Source organism: Biomphalaria glabrata, chromosome 14 (genome assembly GCF_947242115.1).
Source record: "Biomphalaria glabrata chromosome 14, xgBioGlab47.1, whole genome shotgun sequence".
NCBI lineage: Eukaryota > Metazoa > Mollusca > Gastropoda > Planorbidae > Biomphalaria > Biomphalaria glabrata.
In genome coordinates this window covers 9,200,425-9,222,589 of record NC_074724.1, presented here as the reverse complement: position 1 = coordinate 9,222,589, position 22,165 = coordinate 9,200,425, and the positions used below count along the sequence as shown (strand labels likewise).

The window sequence follows — 22,165 nt, the reverse complement described above, 5'->3', positions numbered from 1 at the left end:
TCAAACTTACGTATATATATATATTTAAAAATGTGTAGCCTTTTGGAATATTAACATACACACAGATGTTCAGTGTTTTCAAATATTAACATTAGACACATCACATATTTATTTGTGTAAAAGAGGGCTCATTCTTTATGATATGAAAAATTCACACGAGTGCTCTTTCTTCTCTGGTGCCATTAGAGACTGGAATGGGTTGCCTGAATCAGCCAGGAAAACGACTTAGTGTAAGTCACTGATTGGAAGTTATGTCTGTAATCTATACTATAAAATGCCAAATAAATAAATAAATAAATAAATATATATATATATATATTTACGCGCCATTCATATACAACAATTGTTTTATAATGGTATAAGAATTAAGTATTGTGTTTTGTGTAGGCCTATTTGTATAACAACCTGACAGTTTGATTATTAACATTTAAAAACCATAAAGGTTTACCCGTCACAGATATCTTGATCACAATTCTTATTATTTAAAATAAAACATTAACAAAAATTCAGATTATTCCAAGAAGATAACACATTCAACGAAAAGTCAAAGTAAAGACAACTGTGCTATAATTAGACATTCGATACCTAACAGCGATTGATTTCCAATGAAAAAAAAATATTATCAGTATGTAGGTCACTTTATTGGCATTAAATATCGAAGAAGATCTTTACCATTTATCGACGCTCAGTTCTAATTCTACCTTCTAAAAGGTAAGTTGCAGTAGCTACTCTTAAATATGCTTATTTGCAGGATTCTTTGTTACTTGGTTAATTGTCTTCATAGTTCGATTTCGACATAGCTTTAGGGCAGTAACACAGGTGCGATATCGTCGTCTTCTTCTTCGTTATTATTACAAAGTTGTAGAGTGCCGATAATTCATTCTAAATCTGAAATGGAGTGACCAGTAGTTTCAAACCTTGCAAATCTCCATACCGTTTGTTTACCAAGAGTGCTGTCCAGCTAGTTTCGTGAATTCATTGGCTTTTTTTTTTCAGTTTCTAGGGTTAATTACGAGTTAAATGGGTTAATATTTGTATTTCTGGGGCTAGTTTCTTGGTTCTAGGGAAACTTGCGTTTCTTTTTTTTTTCATGCTTTTGTGGCTAGTTTCGATGTTCTGGAACTTGTTTCGTGATCGGGTCTGTATTTTCCGGTTAGACTTTTTTTTTTTTATATTTCCGATTTTGATCCATGTTTGTAAAAATGTTTAACATGATTTAGAGTTGAAGATAATCTCCTTCCTAGTCCAAACCTCCCGCAGGACGACATGAAATGGCAGCAGGCAGGGTATGAACCCGGGATCATCGAGACGACCGAACGACAGTCCCGCGCGCATACCGTACGACCAGGCAGCCATCTATGTATATAAATGTTACTTACATTTCACCTATAGGAGTGTGTCACAATTAAAAAATTTAACATTTACATTTAATAATCTAATTGTCACATCATCATTTTACCAAGACATAAATCTATGCGTGTGTTATGTAGCTATTATTTCTAGACATTTCTAAGACATTAAAGTAGAGTATCTAATAAATTATATTTCTTCCGATATATAATTTACATGGCATTTATTTTTTGTCTCAAGATTTATTATCAGAATGAGAACGTCGGCTTTGAACCTATTTCTATTATGTCTGCCAGGTAATTGAAATTTGATACATGTATACATATTTTAAAGTAGTGAAATATAAACAGTGTAATTTCTCGATATAGATAATTGAAATCGTCTTATAGTGATAGCATGGGCGTAGCCGGGGGGGGGGGGTTTGGGGGTTCAACCCCCCCCCCCCCCCGATATTAAATCCATCGGAATTTAGTGAATGATTTTTTGCTTTGATTTTGTTTATTTTAGGTGAGATTTTAATACTAAACCATCACTTGCCCCAGCACAACCAAAGGGGTTTTGAGTTTAAAACCCCCTACCAAGGGGTTTTGAGTTTAAAACACCCTATCAGGGGGGTTCGAGTTTTAAAAACCCCTTCCAGGGGGGGGTCGAGTTTAAAACCAATACCAGAGGGGTTCGAGTTCAAAAACCCCTACCAAAGGTTTTGAGTTTTAACCCCCCTACCTGGGGTTTTTGCAGTTAACTCCCTCTCTTCTATAAAACAAAACAAAAAAAAATGCAAACGAAAATCCCCTAATTCCAAGAGCACAGTTAAGAAAGATTTTGATTTTAAAACCCAGTCTAAAATTTACGATAAACCTCCTCTTCAACATAAAAAATAAACGACTTACGCACTCAAAATGTTATGAGCGTAGCTAAATGGGTTTTGACTCAGTTTTCAGTTTAAATACCACTTCAGCGGGGTTTGAAGGTAAAAAATACCTCTTTAATATTAAAAACAAAGCAAATTATACACTCAAAATGTTATGAGTGTAGTCAAAGGGGTTTTGAGTTTAAACTCCCCTCCAGTGGAGTTTGAAGCTAAAAAGTACCTCTTCAATATAAATAAAAGCACATTACTCACTCTTAAATCTATGAGCGTAGCCAAAGGGGTTTTGAGTTTAAACCCCCCGCGGGGTTTGAAGGTAAAAAATACCTCTTTAATATTAAAAACAAAGCAAATTATACACTCAAAATGTTATGAGCGTTGCCAAAAGGGGTTTTGAGTTTAAACCCACATTCAGAGGGGTTTGATGTTAAAAATACCACTTCAATAAATAAAGAAAAAAGCAAATTACACACTAAAATTATTTGAGCGTGTCCAATCCAATCGGGGGTTTTGAGTTAAAACCCCTCTTCTACAGATGGCTTTTTTTTTAAGTTTAAAACCCCTCCAGATGGTTTTGAGTTTAAGATCCCCATACAGAGAATTTTTAGGTGGAAACCCCCAACAGATTATTTTGACGATAAAACTTCTCTTTTCGATATAAAATCTAAAGCAAACTACAGTCACTTAATTCCAAGAGCGTATTCAAGAGAGGTTACACATTTTTACCAGTGGCAAGGCTCCATTAATAAACTGCAGTGAATAAGCATCTGCCGAAATTGAAAAACACTAAATTTGGCTCAACAAAGATGGCTAAGACAGATTTTAGGAGCCAGTTATAGAGATCGGGTCTAAATCAAGGAAATCCTATGCCGAACTGGTAGTCGACCCCTTAGTAAGATTGTGAGAGAGCGACGCATGAGGTTTGCGGGACATGTTCTCTGACAAAATGAATTACGCATAAGAAGAGTTGCAATGATATCCTAGTACAACTTGACGCCACTCATTCATGGAGGTTCTCATGGCAGGTGGGAAGAGGCTTCAGACATTACCAGTGACAGATTTTTATGGAAACAGTTTGACGGCAAATGCGCCGAACGGCGCGGGAGGGTATCAGTCAGTAAGAATAGCACATTAGGTTTTTAAAATAAAACTTTTTAATTGCAAGAAAATGCAGTGTAGATACCTCAGAATATGTATTTTGTTGGCTTTCAATAACAGAAATAGTGCTTGGCGGCGGGGCTTCGTCCCTCGCTAGGGAGCTCCTAGCGCTCCCCCAGACCCCCTTGCTAGTAATGTCGGGGAGTCTACAATTTTATGGAAACAGCTTGACGGCAAATGCGCCGAATGGCGCGGGAGGATCTAAGTCAGTAAGAATAGCACATTAAGATTTTAAAATAGAAATTTTTAATAGCAGGAAAATGCACTGTAGATACCTCAGAATATGCATTTTGTTGGCTTTCAATATCAGAAATAGTGCTCCTAGCGCTCCCCCAGACCCCATTGCTAGTAATGGCGGGGAATCTACAATTTTTCCACTAACTCATGGAAGAACCTATTCTAGGGCACATTAATCGTCTTCAGAAAGAATGAAGGGTCAGAATGTAATAAAGATTATGTAGGCACACACACATAAATACATGGGGTGGGGGGGGGTCGGGCGGGGAGAAAAAAATCCCCCCAACCCCCCCCCCCCCCCCCCCCCGAAAAAAAATCCTGGCTACGCCCATGAGTGATAGTTATACACGAGATATTACAAACAATTATTAAAAATGTAGTCTACTTAGACAAAATCGAATAGTAATTGTTCATAACTATATAGGATCAAGTTAAAATCACAGACATTCGCACCTGGCAAAATATGAATCGATAAAAAAATCAATATCTAATTGATTATTTTTCATTAAACATTTTATCAAATATCAAGTAAGGGAACTAACTTCTACATTATTAGCTCATGTGATAGAATGTGCATAGGCTCTCTTTCATATATAATATTTATTAAAGATTTTTTTATAGACTTTCAACAAAATCGAATGTTTAGATAAATAACGAAAAAAAAATTAGAGAGTATATTACTAAATACGTTATATATAAAATAACACACAAAAGTCATACGATGTTTTTTTTAAATTGTGACCTTAGGGGTTATTTTCTATCCAAAATGAGATTCCATCAATGACATATATGTTAGGAATGATGAAGTCCACGCCTACTTCTATTTCTAAAGGCTTACCTCCCCTTAGGTCTGTTACTTAAGACGTGAAGTATTTTTATAAAGTAAAAACTGCTTGCAGAAATAATTGAAAAAAAAAGTTCTAAACTTTCAGAAAAACAGTGGTTATTAAACCATAACTTATCAAGATATAAAAATATCATGTTATTGGATTTTCAATATCGTTTCTACTTTTTGAGATCAACAACGGGCAAACACGGACAAATGGACGGACGGACAAACGGGCGTTAAGACAGACCACATAGTACTAATAGAGGCTTTTCCCCTATCGAGGGCCTCTAACGTAACATTTCTTATTCTATTGCTAGGGCAAATTATTATAAGTGCTCTTTCTATCCCAGTGCCATTAGAGCATGGAACAGGTTGTCTGAATCAGACAAGAGAAGCATTGACTTAGTATAATTTACGTCTCTTATTGGCATCCACCACTAGATGAACATTTTAATATGTTTGCGTGTGATGTAATTATCTTCTTTTTGGAATGAACTTCTGTAATTCAGTAGATAAGATAAGATAAGATACACCGTACAGTCAGTCAATATTTGTTACAATGTGAATTAGGCAAATACACAAACATTTCCTACAAGAGCACGTCATATCTGGAACCTCCCAGTCTGAGATCAAGTTGAAACTTTGCACAATTATTCATTGTCGATAACCATATGCGAATCAATGAAATAAAATAGCCAATTAATTATCAATAAGTAGTAATTAACTAATTTTGAGACACATTAGGGCCTACTAAGCTAAGGGGAAATTAGTATTGTTAAGAGAATTAGGTCGTTCAGTAAAATTTGTTAACTAACAATAGACTATCAATTTTTCTACTTTTATAATATTTGAGTAGCTCAGTCGCTAACAAGACGGCCTACCATCGTGGAAGCGCGAATTCAAATTTAGACTTGAGCAGCTTTTCGTTTAAAAAAAAATGCTTTTGAGATACCCTGTCCGATTGGTCCACAAATGAGATAGGGCCATAGTGAGCATAATGCAAGCATGAAAGTTGCGTTAACTAAAAGTGTCCCATAACTCAAATGTATTGTTGTAACCCTGCCTTGCACCAGTGCTTGAGGTGCGCACTAGCGCACTGTTGAACGTAAACAGGAAAGAATAAGATGGAGAGAATAACAGTGCATCAGTGATTGTGAAGAGTCTGAATGTTTGGGAAGCTAAGAAACCAGCTTTTGTGCTGCCTGAAGGTTGTAGAAGGGACCTGGAGCGAAACGGGGAAGGCTGTCGTTGGTCCACATTCGGGTTGCTGTCTAAAGGACTGGTAAATTATAAAGGACTGGTAAATTAGTAGCAAGACTCTGAGGAAGTTGAAGGATGTTATGTGTTTGTCCTAGTGAATAAACACCTGTCTTTATTTCCTGTTAAACGTTGTTGAGTTGTCTGCCTTTACGTTGAGTGCTTAACCTAGAGAGATACAACAATTGGTGTCAGAAGTGGGATTTGGGCAGCTCAACGAAAGGAAAAAAAATGACAACGCTTAGGAAGCTAGATGAACTTAGCTGTAAACAGTTAAAAGAGGAGCTCCGAGACAGGGAGCCGAGTATCTTCTGTGACAAAGAAAAAATGAGAATCAGTCTTTGGCAGGCCCTTGTTGATGAAGGGGAGGATCCGGAAATATACCTGTTTGATGTGGATCCAGATATCTGCGATCTTCTGAAAAATATGCAAGAGTCGCTACAAAACATGAATGACTCGATAGGAACACAAATCGAACAATTGAGCACCATGTGTGGCGTGATCGGAGCTATGCAGCATCCGATAGTCACCATACAGGATTCGATGAAGAAGAAGACAGACGAATCGATGGGTACCATGCTTAGCAAGACAGAAGAATCGATGAACAAGAAAGATGAGGCGTTAGGTACCATGCTCGGCGAGACTGATGAACCAAGACTTGACCTGTTGAATAAGACAGATGAACTTATGGCTACCAGGGCGAGAAGAATAAACGATCCGTTACTCGGCGGAGACGCTGATAATGGTAGTGACTGTGGTAACGAATTGTGCAAGAGTAGCTCTCACGACAAGAAGCTTGACCCTTGCTGCAAATATCACAACGATGAGCATAGACCTGATAATGTCCACGTGATTCCTGCTGCCTTCACCCAGGCTTTCTACGAGATCTGTGCTGACGGAACTTCGCAGGGAGAGAGCAAGTACCAGAAGACCTGCCAACAAGGTTTTGACCCAACAGGCGCTTGTCCAGAGGCCATAACCAGCGAGAGAAGCCCTGAAGGCGTTCAGAGGAAATCAGCAAGATGTGATGCAGCAGCTGATAAACGTTTTCACATCAGGCATTATCCACGAGCCCTACAGGCATGTCTTCCAGATGCTGATGCGTTTGGTGAACTGTTTTATAACCTGACCTCCTGGGGGCCTCCGGCTAAATTGCAAAGCATTCACCAAGAGAGTATGCTGAAACAACGTGTAGAGCCAGCGGTCTTGATGACCACCGCTATGAAATCCACTGCCTCGCTTCTTGCCATGAGGCTGCCATCGGTGTTGAATAAGAGAAAGGCCAGACAACGAATACGACGTCCTCTTAACCAACGACAGATCAATTGGAGCAGAAGGAGAAAGCGGAACTTGCAGAGAGCAGTGTGGATCGCTTTGTGGCGAGCACGTTCCATGCAATCTGTGACTCCTACTGACCGACCTCCACCTGCACTGACCAACCGTGAACATGTTTCTTTTCGGGACGAAAAGACTACGGTGGGGGTAGTGTTGTAACCCTGCCTTGCACCAGCGCACTGTTGAACGTAAACAGGAAAGACTAGGATGGAGAGAATAACAGTGCATCAGTGATTGTGAAGAGTCCGAATGTTTGGGAAACTAAGAAACCAGCTTTTGTGCTGCCTGAAGGTTGTAGAAGGGACCTGGAGAGAAGCGGGGAAGGCTGTCGTTGGTCCACATTAGGGTTGATATCTAAAGGACTGGTAAATTAGTAGCAAGACTCTGAGGAAGTTGAAGGATGTTATGTGTTTGTCCTAGTGAATAAACACCTGTCTTTATTTTCTGTTAAACTGTGTTGAGTTGTCTGCCTTTACGTTGAGTGCCTAACCTAGAGAGATACAACAGTATTATCGTTAGTCCTAATCAACTAAATGTTAATGGCATGATTGAAACTAAATAGTTCATATTATTTTACTCAGTATAAGGTTTGTAAAACAATGTCGTTTTTTTTAATTATATTTGACTTGTTTATTTCTGTTGAAACTTTCTTGTGTTCCAGTTGCCGTTTACACTGCTTCTATCACACTGAAACAAAGACACACCAAGTCCCAGTGTGACAAGGGCCGGAAACACTTCCAAGATGATATTGTCTTTGACGGACTCGTAGACACTCGGCCTGGCAACAGATCGGACTTAGGTTACGTGTTAGTTGCCTTTTATGACATTGACATTGACCTTGTCAGAGTACGTCTTATTTTTTTTTTAATTTATTAGATATATGTAAGCTATACATATATACTATATCTTGGTAAAAATTCTTTAGTGAATTAACAGCTTGTTATGAAAAGCAGTCTCTCTTTGATTAAAGATGGTCGACGTAACAGAGGTGCCCCACTGTTGAGCTTTAAAGATCAGATTAGTAGTCGATTCTTTTAATCTGATATAGTGGAGAGGACCTGGTTACAGGCGGCTTCGGAACGAGACAGCTGGAAGTCACTTACAAAGGTCGCGGGATACACATTTGAGACCTAAAGACAGACGTAGACGTCGAAAAGGAAACTTGAAATCGACCACATGCGGACAATGTTTATGCCTGCGCTGGATGTGGCAAAATATTTAAGACGCAGCTGGGGTGGCGTAGCCGTGGGAAATACTGCATTTCCTCATTAATCTTCGGACTCGAAGACAAGCCTTATTATTATTAATATAAAAAGGAAGCAATACCAACGACAAGCGGGTCATATTCGGCCTCGAACGATCCTTTCAAAACATCTGCCAACATTGAATAATAAAGCTTCAGCGGCTCGACTCCATTGAATGAACGTATTTTGAGTGTTATACATTATATACTCCCCCCCCCCCACCTATATGTATAGTATGAGTGTATGTTTTTGAAGACTCCCAGGTCTATTAGCATAAAATGGCTGGCGTAGTTGTTATTAGACATTACGATCCGAGAACTCAGAATGTTCCTGTATGTATTGTGTATGCGAGGACCTATGTAAGTAGAACATTTATGATGAGTTGTTTATATTAATTCAATAAGATCAATTAAGTGCATTTAAGTGCCAATATTATATTTCATGTATTGTATATTATTCAAAAGGAATAAAGAGCGAACAAATCCAGGAATAGAATTTCGAAACACCTTTAATGCATAGATTCAATCAGAAAAAAATGAACTTTAACATATGCAAGTAATAATAACGACAATCATTGAGTATTATTTTAATATCAACTAATAATGTCAGATACACCGGTTTCGCCCCCACATATACGTAATACACATGCCTAGAGTCAACGTGGAACGTCAGCGTCTAGTTAAGGCTAGTAGAATAGAAAATTGATACAATTCCACAGCGTGACGTTACATGAGCTTACTTCTCCAATTTTTTACCTTTGTATTCACATTAGGTTCTTGCCTTCATGCTCTGAGACACAAGTTGCTCCTTCTTCTCTAGTGCTATTAGAGCGTGGAATGGGTTGCCTGAGCTAGCTAGGAAAGCCAATGACTTGGCAGAATTTAAGTCATTGGTTAACATGCATGACTAGATTGAACACCTTCTTTTTTTTTTGAAGTAACGTCTGTATTTTATAATAAAAGAATTAATAACTAAAGTTTAATTTTCTTTGAATTTTTTCGTCTTCTAGTCAAGTGTTAAGGCACTGGATCCAGTGGCTAGTATTCATGGCGCGTAGCATTCATGATACAATGGTGGCTAGCCCTAATCAGGCGTTGGTGGTCACATGTGTTACCAGCTCTACCATTTTTTTTCCTGTATATTGATAAAACCGTTTATAGTATTACACAATTAGGTTTTGAGGGTGGGGGGAGTTAGGTCAAGAGAATATTGATATCTTGCAAAAGTACCGGTACGCCAGTGTCAATGATTACTACCACAAAGTATTGGTATCACACAGCATAGTTAACTAACCAATAAATGTGTTAATTTAATGGACTTTGCCTGGACGTATTTAGGAGAGCATGCATAAGAGGGGAAAATACTAGCAAAAGATTATTTAAAAAATACAAAACAATAAGCTTATCCAAGAGTGAAAACAACACATTTACATCAGATTTATTTCCCTTTTTTCGGTATCAAACATGATGCATTAGTTAACACTAATTAATAACGTAGCTTTTACTGAATCATGTTTTGATAGGAACAATGACAAATTGTGCAATTCTTTAGCTTGATCCGAGAATGGGAAATGGTAGAAAAAACGTGTTTTAATTTGTGCTAGACTGACAGACAGAGTGTTAAAAATTATAGAATTAAATGTATTTTGGATGCCCAATTTAATGTTTAAACAATGGAACAAAATAGTACTCTTTAATTGTTTATAAGTATATTAGCATATGAAGTGTAATTCACGTGTCTGCTTTAATGTATCCTTTAAGGTTGTTAGAGTAAACCTAGACGAGTGCGATGGTTATACGGAGATCGACAGTATGCATTACTGTAAGCCCACAAGCATAAATGGCGTCTACTCTATCGTGCACAACTCAACAGCTTATCTTGTTAACAATGGCTTAAGTATCAGAATGTCTTACTTGAGTGATGCTGAAACAATAAAAACGGAGAGATTGGATTTTCCTAAAGCAATCAGTATGTTATTGTCTGTTTTTATATGATATAGATATATGTACTTGCATTATGAAATTAATTATGCATTTTACATTGAGCAATAATAAGATAAGCCTACAAGTGATAATTTTTTTTTTTTTTTTTTTTTTTTTAAAGGTAAGGGAGGTAAATGAATTAGTATACAGGGCAAAGTAGTCGTTCATTGATTTATGAATAATAAATGTAATAAATTCATATTAAAATATTTGCAAATTATTTTAGGCGTTATTCTGTAAACTAGTAAGTTGTGACTAATATGGACGGGCTCTGAAATTTCGGAGTTCTGTTTTAGTTGGAGACTAGATTATTAAGAATTGAAAGCCATATTACGTCGAACCATAATAATCAGGGAATCTTGGGAATGTAATAATATTCCCCACCCCCATCTTGGGAATGTAATAATATTCCCCACCCCCATCTTGGGAATGTAATAATATTCCCCACCCCCATCAACCGAGTATTTGGATGAAGTCTTGACCACCAAGGGAGATCTGCATTTCCTCACTCTTCATGCCATGTCGCACACTCCAATTCATATCTGTCATACAATTTTGTTTACAGCCATTCAATCTTTTAAAAGCAAAGGTAATTTTAAAAATATAGGTTAAAAAAATAAAGGTAATTTTAAAAATAACGGAAATATTAAAAAAATAAAGGTAATTTTAAAAGTAAGGTATTTTGATGGATTTGGCAGTTAAACATGTGGTAACATACCATGTCGGTAGACCTGTTACCACTGACAGGAGAAAAAGCAAAGTCAACCAACTGACCCCTTAAACCAGTAAGCTTCGGGCAGGATGGGCTCTTAACAATGGTTGGCTACCCATCTAGAAAAAAGACAACTTTGAAGACAAACCTTTGCTGCCTTTCGGATATACCTAAAGGCTTCGAGAGACAACCCTAAGGAAAAATCAAGAGCTTATGACCCTCAGGTAGATTGTGGCACACTGTGCTACAGCCTGACAGGCCCTGCAGCGCTACTGGACCCTAACTTTAATGTTGCAACCTCAGGTTGTTCTTGAGTGTATTTATTGATGATAATGCTTGCTAGAATTTGAATTGCGGTCTAAAGTGTCAGGCTTACCATAGACCAAAAGTGCTTAGTTCTGGAACATGATGACATGGTACTGAACGCCAACAATTAATAAATTCAAATAAAATTCATTTTCAGTACTAAATTATTTTTTAAGATCAATACGTTCAATCAGTAATTTACTTGGCATCTTCAGAATTATTTTTCTCATTGAATGAAAATGTATTTAGTAATGCAAGCATGCGTTCCTCTTTTTCACCAAAATCATTTATCGACTATCAATGACATATAATAATTTCCCATAGGTTCTATACAATGAATCTAATAGGACAATTTTTTTTTATTATTTTAATAGGATATCGTCTCAAGTTTTTAAACTGAGTATTGTTATTAGATACGAAGCTATGAAAAACTTTGTCCTTTAGCTATAGTTTTAAATCTAGACATTGAGATGGCTGTGAAGGATTAGGTCATTATATTCCATTTTACGAAATTCTCCTCTGTTTAAGCCCCTCATTGAAATCTTGCTCAAGCTATTTACAACTGGTCTTACAACAGGCTGAAAATACCATATGTTCCCACACAGACACTCTATATAATACATTGATATCAAAGTACATGACTTCTAAAGCTTTAGGGCAAGTTTACAAATCCTTGTAATTTTGCAAGTCATTGACTGTGCCCCTTCAGTATTAACAGGAAATTTCTTCATCTTCACCTTCACCTATCCCTTAGTGTCTGTTCGACCGTTGAGGCACCACACAAGATCTGTCAACCTTATTTCCACACTTCTCTCTGTTTATTGCCTTTGATAGAAGCCCATTATTTGATGTTGTCTTCCCATCGCTTTCACTGTCTACCTCTTCTTCTCGACTAGATGCATGGCGCGCAGGGGCGTAATCATCTTCTTTTTTTTTTTGAATATACGTCTGTATTTCGTACGAATTTATACGATAAGATTTGTTGATGCTTTATAATGAAATCGCCAACAAAAAGTAACATTTGTTATAGAATGTTTATTTATGCTTTCAAATTTGTCGTCAGATCGACTCTCTGTGCATCTTACAATTAACGACATTAGCGTCCCCTTAACTGTTTGCAATATAAGTGATATCGTGAAGGGTGACGTCATCAAGTTCTGCTGTCATCTAGAACCAGCGACTTGCAATGTCTCCATCATTGCCAACTTTACCAAAGTTATATCCAACAAAATCTGCGTACAGCTTAAAAGTAAATATCTTCAAAGCACACATCTTTCTGTTGGCTATACCTACTGTCAAGAGACAAAGTGGATAAAGTGTCACTTTCAACCAAGTGAGTCCTTTCAAATCCTAAAGTCCAATTTAACTCTTTCTCTCCGTAATTATTTACCACATTCTGTTGGAATCAACGCTGGCATCGTCAGTTAGGAGAGAAAGAGTTAATATGGGACTAAAATGTGAGACAATAATGTGGATTTTTTCCTTTTTTTTTTTGTACAAAGCTTGTGTCAATTCACTCTGTCTGTCTGTCTGTCTGTCTGGTTAAAAGTTTGAACATGTTTTTTCTCCTTTGCATACTTATTCATTGAACCTAACAAGACATGATTCAATAGAAAAAACAACAAACAATTAGTGATTATTAATTGGTGGATAATTGTTTTGTTTAATATCGAAATGCTGCTTGATGAGGAATGTGGGTGTATATGTGGATTTAATCCCCTTATTAAGTTTTAACGTTTTGTATTTCTCTCTTTTCCCACTCTTAGATCAAGTTGAAATGTGCATCATTATTCATTACTGATGACAAAACACCAACCAATCCAAGTTTTGATTAATTTTTGTATTATATAGCAGAAAGAGAGCTAAATCCTGCCATTGCAATTGCAATAATTAGCGGTTGTTTCTCTTAGATAAACTTTTTTTTTTAAGTTATATTTTTTCTATTGCATGTTTTTCAATTTTTAGGCTTTTTGACAGTAGGTACTATTTTTAGGGAAGCTGTGTGCAGGACAGCACTCTTAGGGATGTAGAATCAAGCAAGTTAGACAGATAGATAGATAGATAGATAGATAGATAGATAATAGAGATAGACAGATAGATAGATAGATAGATAGATAGATAGATAGATAGATAGATAGATAGATAGATAGATAGATAGATAGATAATAGAGATAGACAGATAGATAGATAGATAGATAGATAGATAGATAGATAGATAGATAGATAGATAGATAGATAGATAGACAGACAGATAGATAGATAGATAGATAGATAGATAGATAGATAGATAGATAGATAGATAGATAGATAGATAGATATCTTTACATTAGACTGCCAAACCTTTTATCGTGTAATTTCATTCAAATTTTTTCTTCATTTGACTTCTTCCTCTGTGTCTACAGTTAATTATGATGACGTGATAAAAGTTCCACCGTACTACCACGAGAACAGTTTAACGCAATGCGATGCAGGTCTAAAGGCTGGAACAGACAAGCTGGTTATGTACGGGCTTTTAGATATAAACAGACTGCCCTATTCTGAAAGCCATAAGATAAATGTTTATGTTGAGTTAACAGGCGAGAAGAAAGGTACTACGTTAATGGTGAGTCTTAATTTTTTTTAACCAGGTGCCGAACAATTATTGGATACAGATCTTCCACCTAATCATAGATTTCAATCGTTTGAAATCGTGGCTTTTATTCTAATATAAAATGTATTTATCTAGAAATACATCAATTATAAATACAGTATTTGGGTAGGTTGGAAGAAACGGTTGGACCTGAAGCCCCGCTTTGGCTACGCTTTGGAGACTATATTTTTGCTTTAGGTTTTTATTGGGAAAAAAAGCGCGGGGGGGGGGGCTTTTTACCTCCAAACTTTCTTGGCCTTGAAAGCAAAATTCTTCTGGGGGGGGGGGAGCGGATTAATTTCGTGGTAAGAAAACTCTACAGCCCCGCCCCCCCCCCTCTTGCAAAGCCTATGAAAAATATAGACTAAACAAGAAAAACACTTTAAAAACACTTTAAAAACACTTTACGAAACAAGGTTACAAAGACAGCTTGTGTGGAAACATAAACTCAAAATCGGCCCCCGATGTGGTCCGCTCAGGCAGGTATAAATGCAGGTTTTAATATTTTCAGAACGAAAATCAGAAACTACGAACAAGAAACTATCAACAACTAGAACCCTATCTTCTTTGGTTAAAAAAAACAAAACAAAACATTAATTCAAAACTAAAGGCGGCTATTTCCTTTCAGGGAACTTTTTAAAAAGTTTATAGTAATTTTATTTGTATCAATTAGTATTAGTTTAATTGAATTTGTTTAGCTATTTCATGCTTTAGCTTTCTCAATCCCGTATGGACCAGATGGGAAAGAAGGATGGGGAAGAAGAGTTATCCTGTGAATGTTACTGTGATCGCTTTTTAAATGCATCAAAAATTTAGTCTTGAATTCGAACTCAGGGTTAAAGCCTGATCAAGGGGACTAAATCAACTTATAATCAAATTATCCGTCAAGTACAATTTCTTTCCATTGTACAATTATAATTATTTATAGTTAATTAACTCATTTTTTGATTTGTCAGATACATGAATTGTGCAAAATGTCTATTAGATCCTAGATTGGCTGTAGGAGAAATAACGTGTACGAACTTTTTACCAGACAGAAAGAGTTGATATAAGCTTAGTAATAAACTCAATGCCATGTTAAATAATCATATAATGCTTATTTATTTTTTTTTTTTTTTTATTTTCAGTTGCCTACTGTGCACATTTTAGAGTGCACTTCTAGTACCCACAATGATGAACAGACAGGATGCCACGAATTGAAATGGGATGGTTTCTACCGGATTTTTCTTAATATCACAGTTGACAGTAGTTTCAATGGGTCAAATGTTTATATGACTTACTTTACCACAGACTTGAACAAGTTTTATCTAGAGAGTCCAAAAGTAGCCATTCCAAGTGTAATTGGTAGGTCTCAGTCTTACTGTATACACATTGATTACTTACGAAAATTTAACCTGCTATTATTGTGTACATAAAACAACGTTCCCATGTTCATAAACTAAACAGCGGCAGTTACAGTGGCGTAGCTAGGGTGGGGGGGATGGGAGGCGGGGTTCGAATTTCGAAACCCCCCCCCCGGGCCCCCACCTGAGGGAGTTCCCCAAATGAGTGTCCGAAATTTGTTTTTACATTAAATATTACGCTATTATCTCATGCCATGATGATGAATGTCACAATTCAGTGTTCCCTGAAGAGGTCAAGCCCTCCGGGACCTAGCTAGCTAAGACACTAAGCAGTTAAATTTTATTTGCAGTTTTTACCCAATGTTTTTTTTTTTAAAGCTGACTTCAAAAAGTACAATACTATACCATTTTTCTGTTTTTAAGAACTATTTCTACTCTTTCAATAGCACTCCTTGGTGAGTAACATTTTTTGTAGACATAGTATATAAAAAAAAAAGAAAAACAAACAAAAAATATACGTATACTTATACTAATCGACCACCTGCGGACTATGGTTATGCTTGCCCTGGATGTGGCAAATATGTAGGTCACAGCTGGGACTGCGCAGCCACGAGAAATACTGCATTCATCACTAATCTTCGGGCTCGAAGACAAGCCTTATGAATTGTATCGATTAGTTTGGATTAGTCATGTAATAAAATTTGTAATAGATCTAGACTAACATTAATAAATCTATGCGACTATAAATATTTTTATATATTTTTTTTTGTTAAGCACTATTGTATGCTCTTAGCTGTAGCAATGCGCTATGATCCCATGACTTGCCTGGACCAGTTGCAAAGGGTAGTGTAAAAAGAAGGGGGTATCACGGTGAAGATTACTGTGATCGCTTTTTAAATGTATTTTTATAAATTAAAAAAGTGTACGACTTGAATTCGAACTCGTAGTTTAAGCCTCCTCTAGCTATTACACTAACCACTTTACCAGCAAAGTGCTTATGAAAATAAAAGGTTTCATAGCTATCTATAGTAAGTTTTAAAAGCTCATCGTCTAACTTTTAAAAGTAATTTCATTAGACAGAATATTTACATAACATGCAAATATTTAATAATCTATCTGCAGTATAATTGTTTTTGCATTACAATTTCTTTAGAAATAAAACGATACCGAAACTTTCTCAAGCAGTATACATTCTTTTTATGTTCATTTACAAAAACAGTTGCAAGACGGGGGATTGGAGCGGGCAGGGTTTGAACCCGGGACCATCGTTAAGTCCGAAAGACAGTCCAGCGTGCAACCCGCAAGAACAGGCAGCGTTTAGCTCACCTTCTGCTATATAAGATAAAAATAATAAGTAACCACTAATTGATCAACGTATTGTTTAATGTTTTGTGTGTTGGAAAAAGTATTCAGAATTTCAACATTATCTGAGAACTGGAAGAGAAGAAAAAAAGTAAAACACATCATAAGGGGAACAACTCTATATATACAGCCACCAATCTGATTAAGTAGCATTTATCCCCCTTTACGATGCATAACAGAATAATTAATTTCCAATAATTAACAAATTGGTTAATGTTTTTCATTGATTCTTGTTTCGTTAAGTACAGTAATAATTGTGTAAAATTTAACTTGATCCGAGATCAATACTATAATTATTTGAAATGACATTTAAGCCAAGTCTTTCCTCTTCAGACACGTCCTCTGATATTTTGGAAATTAATGGTGAAACAAGTGTATTAAATAGCTGTAACGAGGAATCAATAATCAAAGACAAAGCTATCAATATTTGCTGCCTCTCTAGTCCAGCTACATGTCATGTGTCCATGGTACTCAACAACACAGACCAAATCTCGGGAACAGGATGCATTGAATATTCCAGCAACAACATTCCATTTTCAACTTTACAGATCAACTACGTAGTTTGTGGAGAGCGGAAGTCAATCACATGTAACTTACCTCAAAGTAAGTTTTATTCTGCTGCAACTATTACTTCAACATTTTTAAACTTTAGGTTACTTTTCTCTTAATTTACATTCAGGATTGTTACACAATTATGATTTTGTGGAATGCATGTGTAGCAAATACGAATAATAAATATAAATTATTTAGATAGTTCATTTATTGAAATATAAATGGTAATCAGGTTTAAGACTAAAGCTCGCATAAATATGAACAATAAGAATAAATAATGTTCTTGCAGAAAAAGCAGACACGGACGAAGAAGAAATCATAGAGACGGAGTCCAAAGATACTACAAGGAGTTCGTTCCATAATGAAGCTGCTATTATACTTCTTACAGTTATGACCTGCCTAATGGTCTTTATTTTATTAGGTAAACATAAATATATGTGGTTGTCCTTTTTACTTGAGTATATGTGTTATGCTAATATGAAGTGGTTCTAAACTTTAAGACCAGTGTTTCCCAACTTTTTTTCCTTAACGGAACACTTCGCACATTCACAGTACTTAACGGAACACTGCTTATTTTTATCTTGAGAGATTAAGTGTTTGGGTTTTTCGGGTGGTAGTATGCTAGTTAATTATTCCAGTAGTTCGTGGAACACCTATTCAGTCCTCGCGGAACACTAGGGGTTCCGCGGAACACAGTTTTGGAATCACTGCTTTAAACACTAAGAGCAATGATTTAATTGCCAAACACAAGGGATATTTAATTTAATGAAGAAGGAACGGCAATCCTCTTTAATAAATGTAATAACGGGATAATCCACAATTGAAATAAATTAATAAAAAAATCACAACATTCGTAGTTAGAATATTCAATAACAAATCCCAACAGATAAAATGAAAAATAAAAAAGAAACAAAGATAGACCTTTCAAACAAGCTGGTCCTCTTATTTGGGATTTTCCTCACCAAGTTAAAAGTAGAACAAATAGAAAGAATCCTGGTTAAGTGAATGTATAATATAAATCTACTAGACATTATAATATTCTAATAATAGACCTGTAGATCAAGATCTTGAATACGATGCGCTAAATGTTCCTGAATATTAATATTGTCTATACCTGTAGATGTATAGTCTTGTAAATACAAGAAGTAGCCCACCCCTAGCAATTTGCAAGCGCTCAGATCTACTCGAAAGGTTGCCCAAAGAAAGTAAGACAGTGCGCTAACAAATACTGGCAGGACCTGTGTGAAAACATCCAATCTTGTGCCGACTGGGGAAGAATCAGAGGACTATACGAGGACAGGAAAAAAGCCTTTGGACCTCAGACCAGCAAGTGTGCCCTGCTCAAGTCAAAAGATGGCTCAATCATCAGTGATCGTGTACTGCAAATGGAGAGATGGGTAGAGCACAATGCAGAACTTTACTAGATTGAAAATGTCATCTCCCCAACTGATTTGTCTAACTTTCCACCACTTTCAGTTTTGAGTGAATTAGACGAAACACCTTCTGTAAAGGAACTGAGCACAGCCATTGACATGCTTGCACACGGTAAATTACCCAGAGGAAAGGGTATTCCTGTAGAAGCCATTCAGGCTGAAAAACATGCCCTAATCAAACCACTCCATGAACTGCTAAGTTTGTGCTTTGAGCAAGGAATAGTCCCCCAGGATTTTAAGATGCCAACATAGTAACAATTTATACAAATAAAGGCAACCGCTCCGATTGTAACAGTTATAGAAGCATATCACTTCTTAGCATAGTTAGGAAGGCTTATGCCAGAGTAATACTGAAGCGGCTGCAGATCTTGGCAGAACGTGTTTACCCTGAATCGCAGTGTGGCTTTAGGGCCGGTAGATCCACAACAGATATGATCTTCTCCCTGCGGCAGCTACAAGAGAAAAGCAGTGAACAAACACAGTTCCTCTTTATAGCTTTTATTGACTTGACATCGGCGTTTGACCTTGTCAGCAGAACCGGCTTGTTTGCCGTATGAGAGAGAATTGGCTGTCCAAAGAGCTACGAAAACTAGTGTCAGCTTTTCATGAAAATATGTAGGGTACCGTACAGTTGGACAGTTCCGCCTCTAGGCCATTCTCCATCAAGAACGGAGTAAAACAAGGATGTGTTCTGGCTCCAACACTATTTGGCATCTTCTTTTTAGTTTTACTCACCAGCGCTTTTAAATCCCTGGAAGATGAAGTATATATCCTGAGTAGATCCGATGGAAAGCTATTTAACCTGGCACGCCTTAAAGCCACAACAAAGAGACGGCGTATCTTGATTAGAGAACTGCTGTTCGCCGATGATGCCGCACTCATTTCTCATTCACAAGAAGGATTACAGAGGCTTGTAAATACTCTGGCAGCTGCCTGGCATCGACCAAACTATATGGGATGAGATATCCCAAGACCGGACAGAATGGAGACAGACTGTACGTGCTGGTACGAACTTCGCCGAAGGCAACAGAAATGAAGCTGCGTCAGTCAAGAAAAAGACAAAGAAATCTGCCCTGTCAGCTAGCCCTAGGACAGATGAATATACATGCACGAACTGTGGCAAACTCTGTCGAATCGGCTTAGTTAGTCACTCCAGATTCTGCCCCATCTTAAGAAGTAACCAAAGCCAGTGACTCATCCATATCGTATAGTCCGTTCAAGATAAATATTTTCTCGTTCTCTAGCCAAACTGAAATATATTTTTTTTACTTTTCAAACATTTGAACGGTCAAACTAGTGAGGCCAACGAGCTGGAACCTCTTTTACCAACGATATACAGCAACTGTCAAATTTTTAGGTAAAGCATTGGAGCGTTTTTGAGATCTGTGTCCAGGTTGCGACTGCCCACCCAGAAGGTTTCGCGAACTTAAGATTTAAATAGAGGCATTGCAACAATAAAAGTGTACATTCTATACCATAATCAGTACTTTATCTGTTATACCTTCTACTCATGTTAAACATTTTTTGTTTTGTTTTGTCTATTCGCTCATTGTTTGTGTGTGTGCTACAATCATGTTCTCACGACTTAATTGATTTGGAAACTGAGTTTAAACTTTAACCTATTTATCTTTTGTACAGCTAATAGGAATAACCAAGGAAGAGTTATCAGGTATGGTATACCCTGAAAATAATTAGTACAATTAATATCACATTAACATAAATTGATTAAAAAGTATCCCTTGCAGACCTTGCGATCTATGGGGCAGATGATGTGAAGGCCATCTGTCTTTTGTGGCCCAAGGGTAATGATGATGTTATGTGGCCATCATATCCAACCGCTTTAATAATGTCGGGTACCCTTTCAAGTTAGGCAGACGGACGGGTGTCCGAAGAATTCCAAAGTTAAAAATCAAAGTCTTCAACGAGATTCGAACTCGGGACCTCACGTTTCGAAATCCCTGAGCCTCCACTGCCTCAGCCTATGACTTTCTATTTAAAATAAATTATTGTTTCAAAATACAATGAATGTGTTTATTTTAAAACGGTAAGAACTTTGACATGGTGTTATTTACATTATTGTAATGAGAGGCTTGATGTACTCAGTTCTAGATGGAAATATTGTCATGTGACTACCATGTAAATAGGGGGCTATGTTTGTCTCTAAAAATTCTTAAATCAATATTTTGTTGTTACTGTTGCTTTAGCGGCCCATGTATGTCTGTTTAACACGCGTAGGACGTAATCATCTTATTTTTGAACTAACATGTATTTTATAAGATAAGATTATCGATAATGAGTTGATCAGTTAATTTTGCAAGCCAAAAACAACGCCAAATGATTCTTTTAGATTATATTAATTAAGACAATAAAAACAAAAAAGATAGTTTGAATATTCTATGGGCGGATTCAGTTGGGGCAGCCTTTAAACACTCTTAGTAACCTTGTCTGCTTTGAAAACATTCAAATTCATTTTTAGTACGAATTTTTAGTAAACAAATATTTCTTTATTTTTTTTATTTACAGAGATGTGCCTCGAACATAAAGGTCCAATGCAGTCAACACATGCACAGGATGCAACACTTAATTCTTTTTCATTGACCTCTTTCTTTCTTTTTGTTGTACTATTTTGTGTTAGATCTGTAATTAAATTTTGTGCTTAGTGTAAAGTATAACAAGTCAATATGACCTAGTACTCACCGTATGAAAGATAAAAGAAATATAATATTTATTAAAATTATATTATTGTGTATACATTTTTGATAAATTGAATGATTTTAGCGATAAAATCGCTAAAAGAAATTAACGACTTTTTTTTTTTTTGAATGTATTAAAACATGTGCCACTAACTTCTTTAGTCAATACCGCTGTGTGTGTGTATATATATATATATATATATATATATATATATATATAAATATATATATATCGCTTTTATGTATGTCGCTTTAGTCATGTGTACAAACTGCTAACAATTTAAATAATAAACATCTACCTTCATAATAATTTTAAAAAAAAGTTAATTTAAAAAAAAAATTCAAATCATAACAAAATGTTCAACTAACAATATGAAATTATAGTTTTTAAAATTGCTAATTTTATTTCCTATGGTTCACTTCTTAATGCTTCTGCTGATATCAAAATTTGCATAACGTTGAAGCGCAGGCCACGAGCGGTCTAGAAAAGAATTTCAAGCGGCCCTCTGATATATATATAAATAATTTTTTTAATAGTTTTTTTTTTCATTAGGAATGAAAGAAATAAATGTAGGACCTACATGTTAATACAAAAGTATATACAATAATAAGTGGTAATATCTATAACAATTTACATTATCCTACATTTTACAGCATATGCGCTCCCCCTCCCCCCAGATCAAAACTATTTTCAATGTGGCCTCCATTAAAATAAGTGTGCCCACCCCTCAGTGGCGTGGCTTGAGATTTTGGGGGCCCGGTGGCTTGACTTCTACAAGAGCCCCTGCATTTCGACATTCCAAATTTTGACATGAAATAATTGTGTAATATTTAATCTAAAAACAAAAATCGGACACTCATGGGAGCCATGGGGG

The 22,165-nt window shown here is 36.3% G+C and overlaps 1 protein-coding gene across 2 annotated transcripts; it reads left to right on the top strand.

Moving 5' to 3' along the window:
* The first annotated feature begins 576 nt into the window (after positions 1 to 576).
* Positions 577 to 21,443, top strand: LOC106065725 (uncharacterized). 2 transcript variants are annotated; one of them, XM_013224619.2, is made up of 11 exons: positions 577 to 711; positions 1,591 to 1,646; positions 7,696 to 7,880; positions 10,039 to 10,246; positions 12,342 to 12,611; positions 13,681 to 13,880; positions 15,035 to 15,251; positions 16,946 to 17,215; positions 17,454 to 17,585; positions 20,236 to 20,266; positions 21,121 to 21,443. In XM_013224619.2, the coding sequence occupies exons 2-11, from the start codon at positions 1,604 to 1,606 to the stop codon at positions 21,137 to 21,139; spliced, it is 1,575 nt and encodes a 524-aa protein (XP_013080073.2). In that variant the 5' UTR covers positions 577 to 711; positions 1,591 to 1,603; the 3' UTR covers positions 21,140 to 21,443. The 2 variants fall into 2 exon arrangements, with proteins under 2 accessions (XP_013080073.2, XP_055867294.1); XM_056011319.1 differs by lacking the exon at positions 17,454 to 17,585.
* Positions 21,444 to 22,165: the final 722 nt, after the last annotated feature.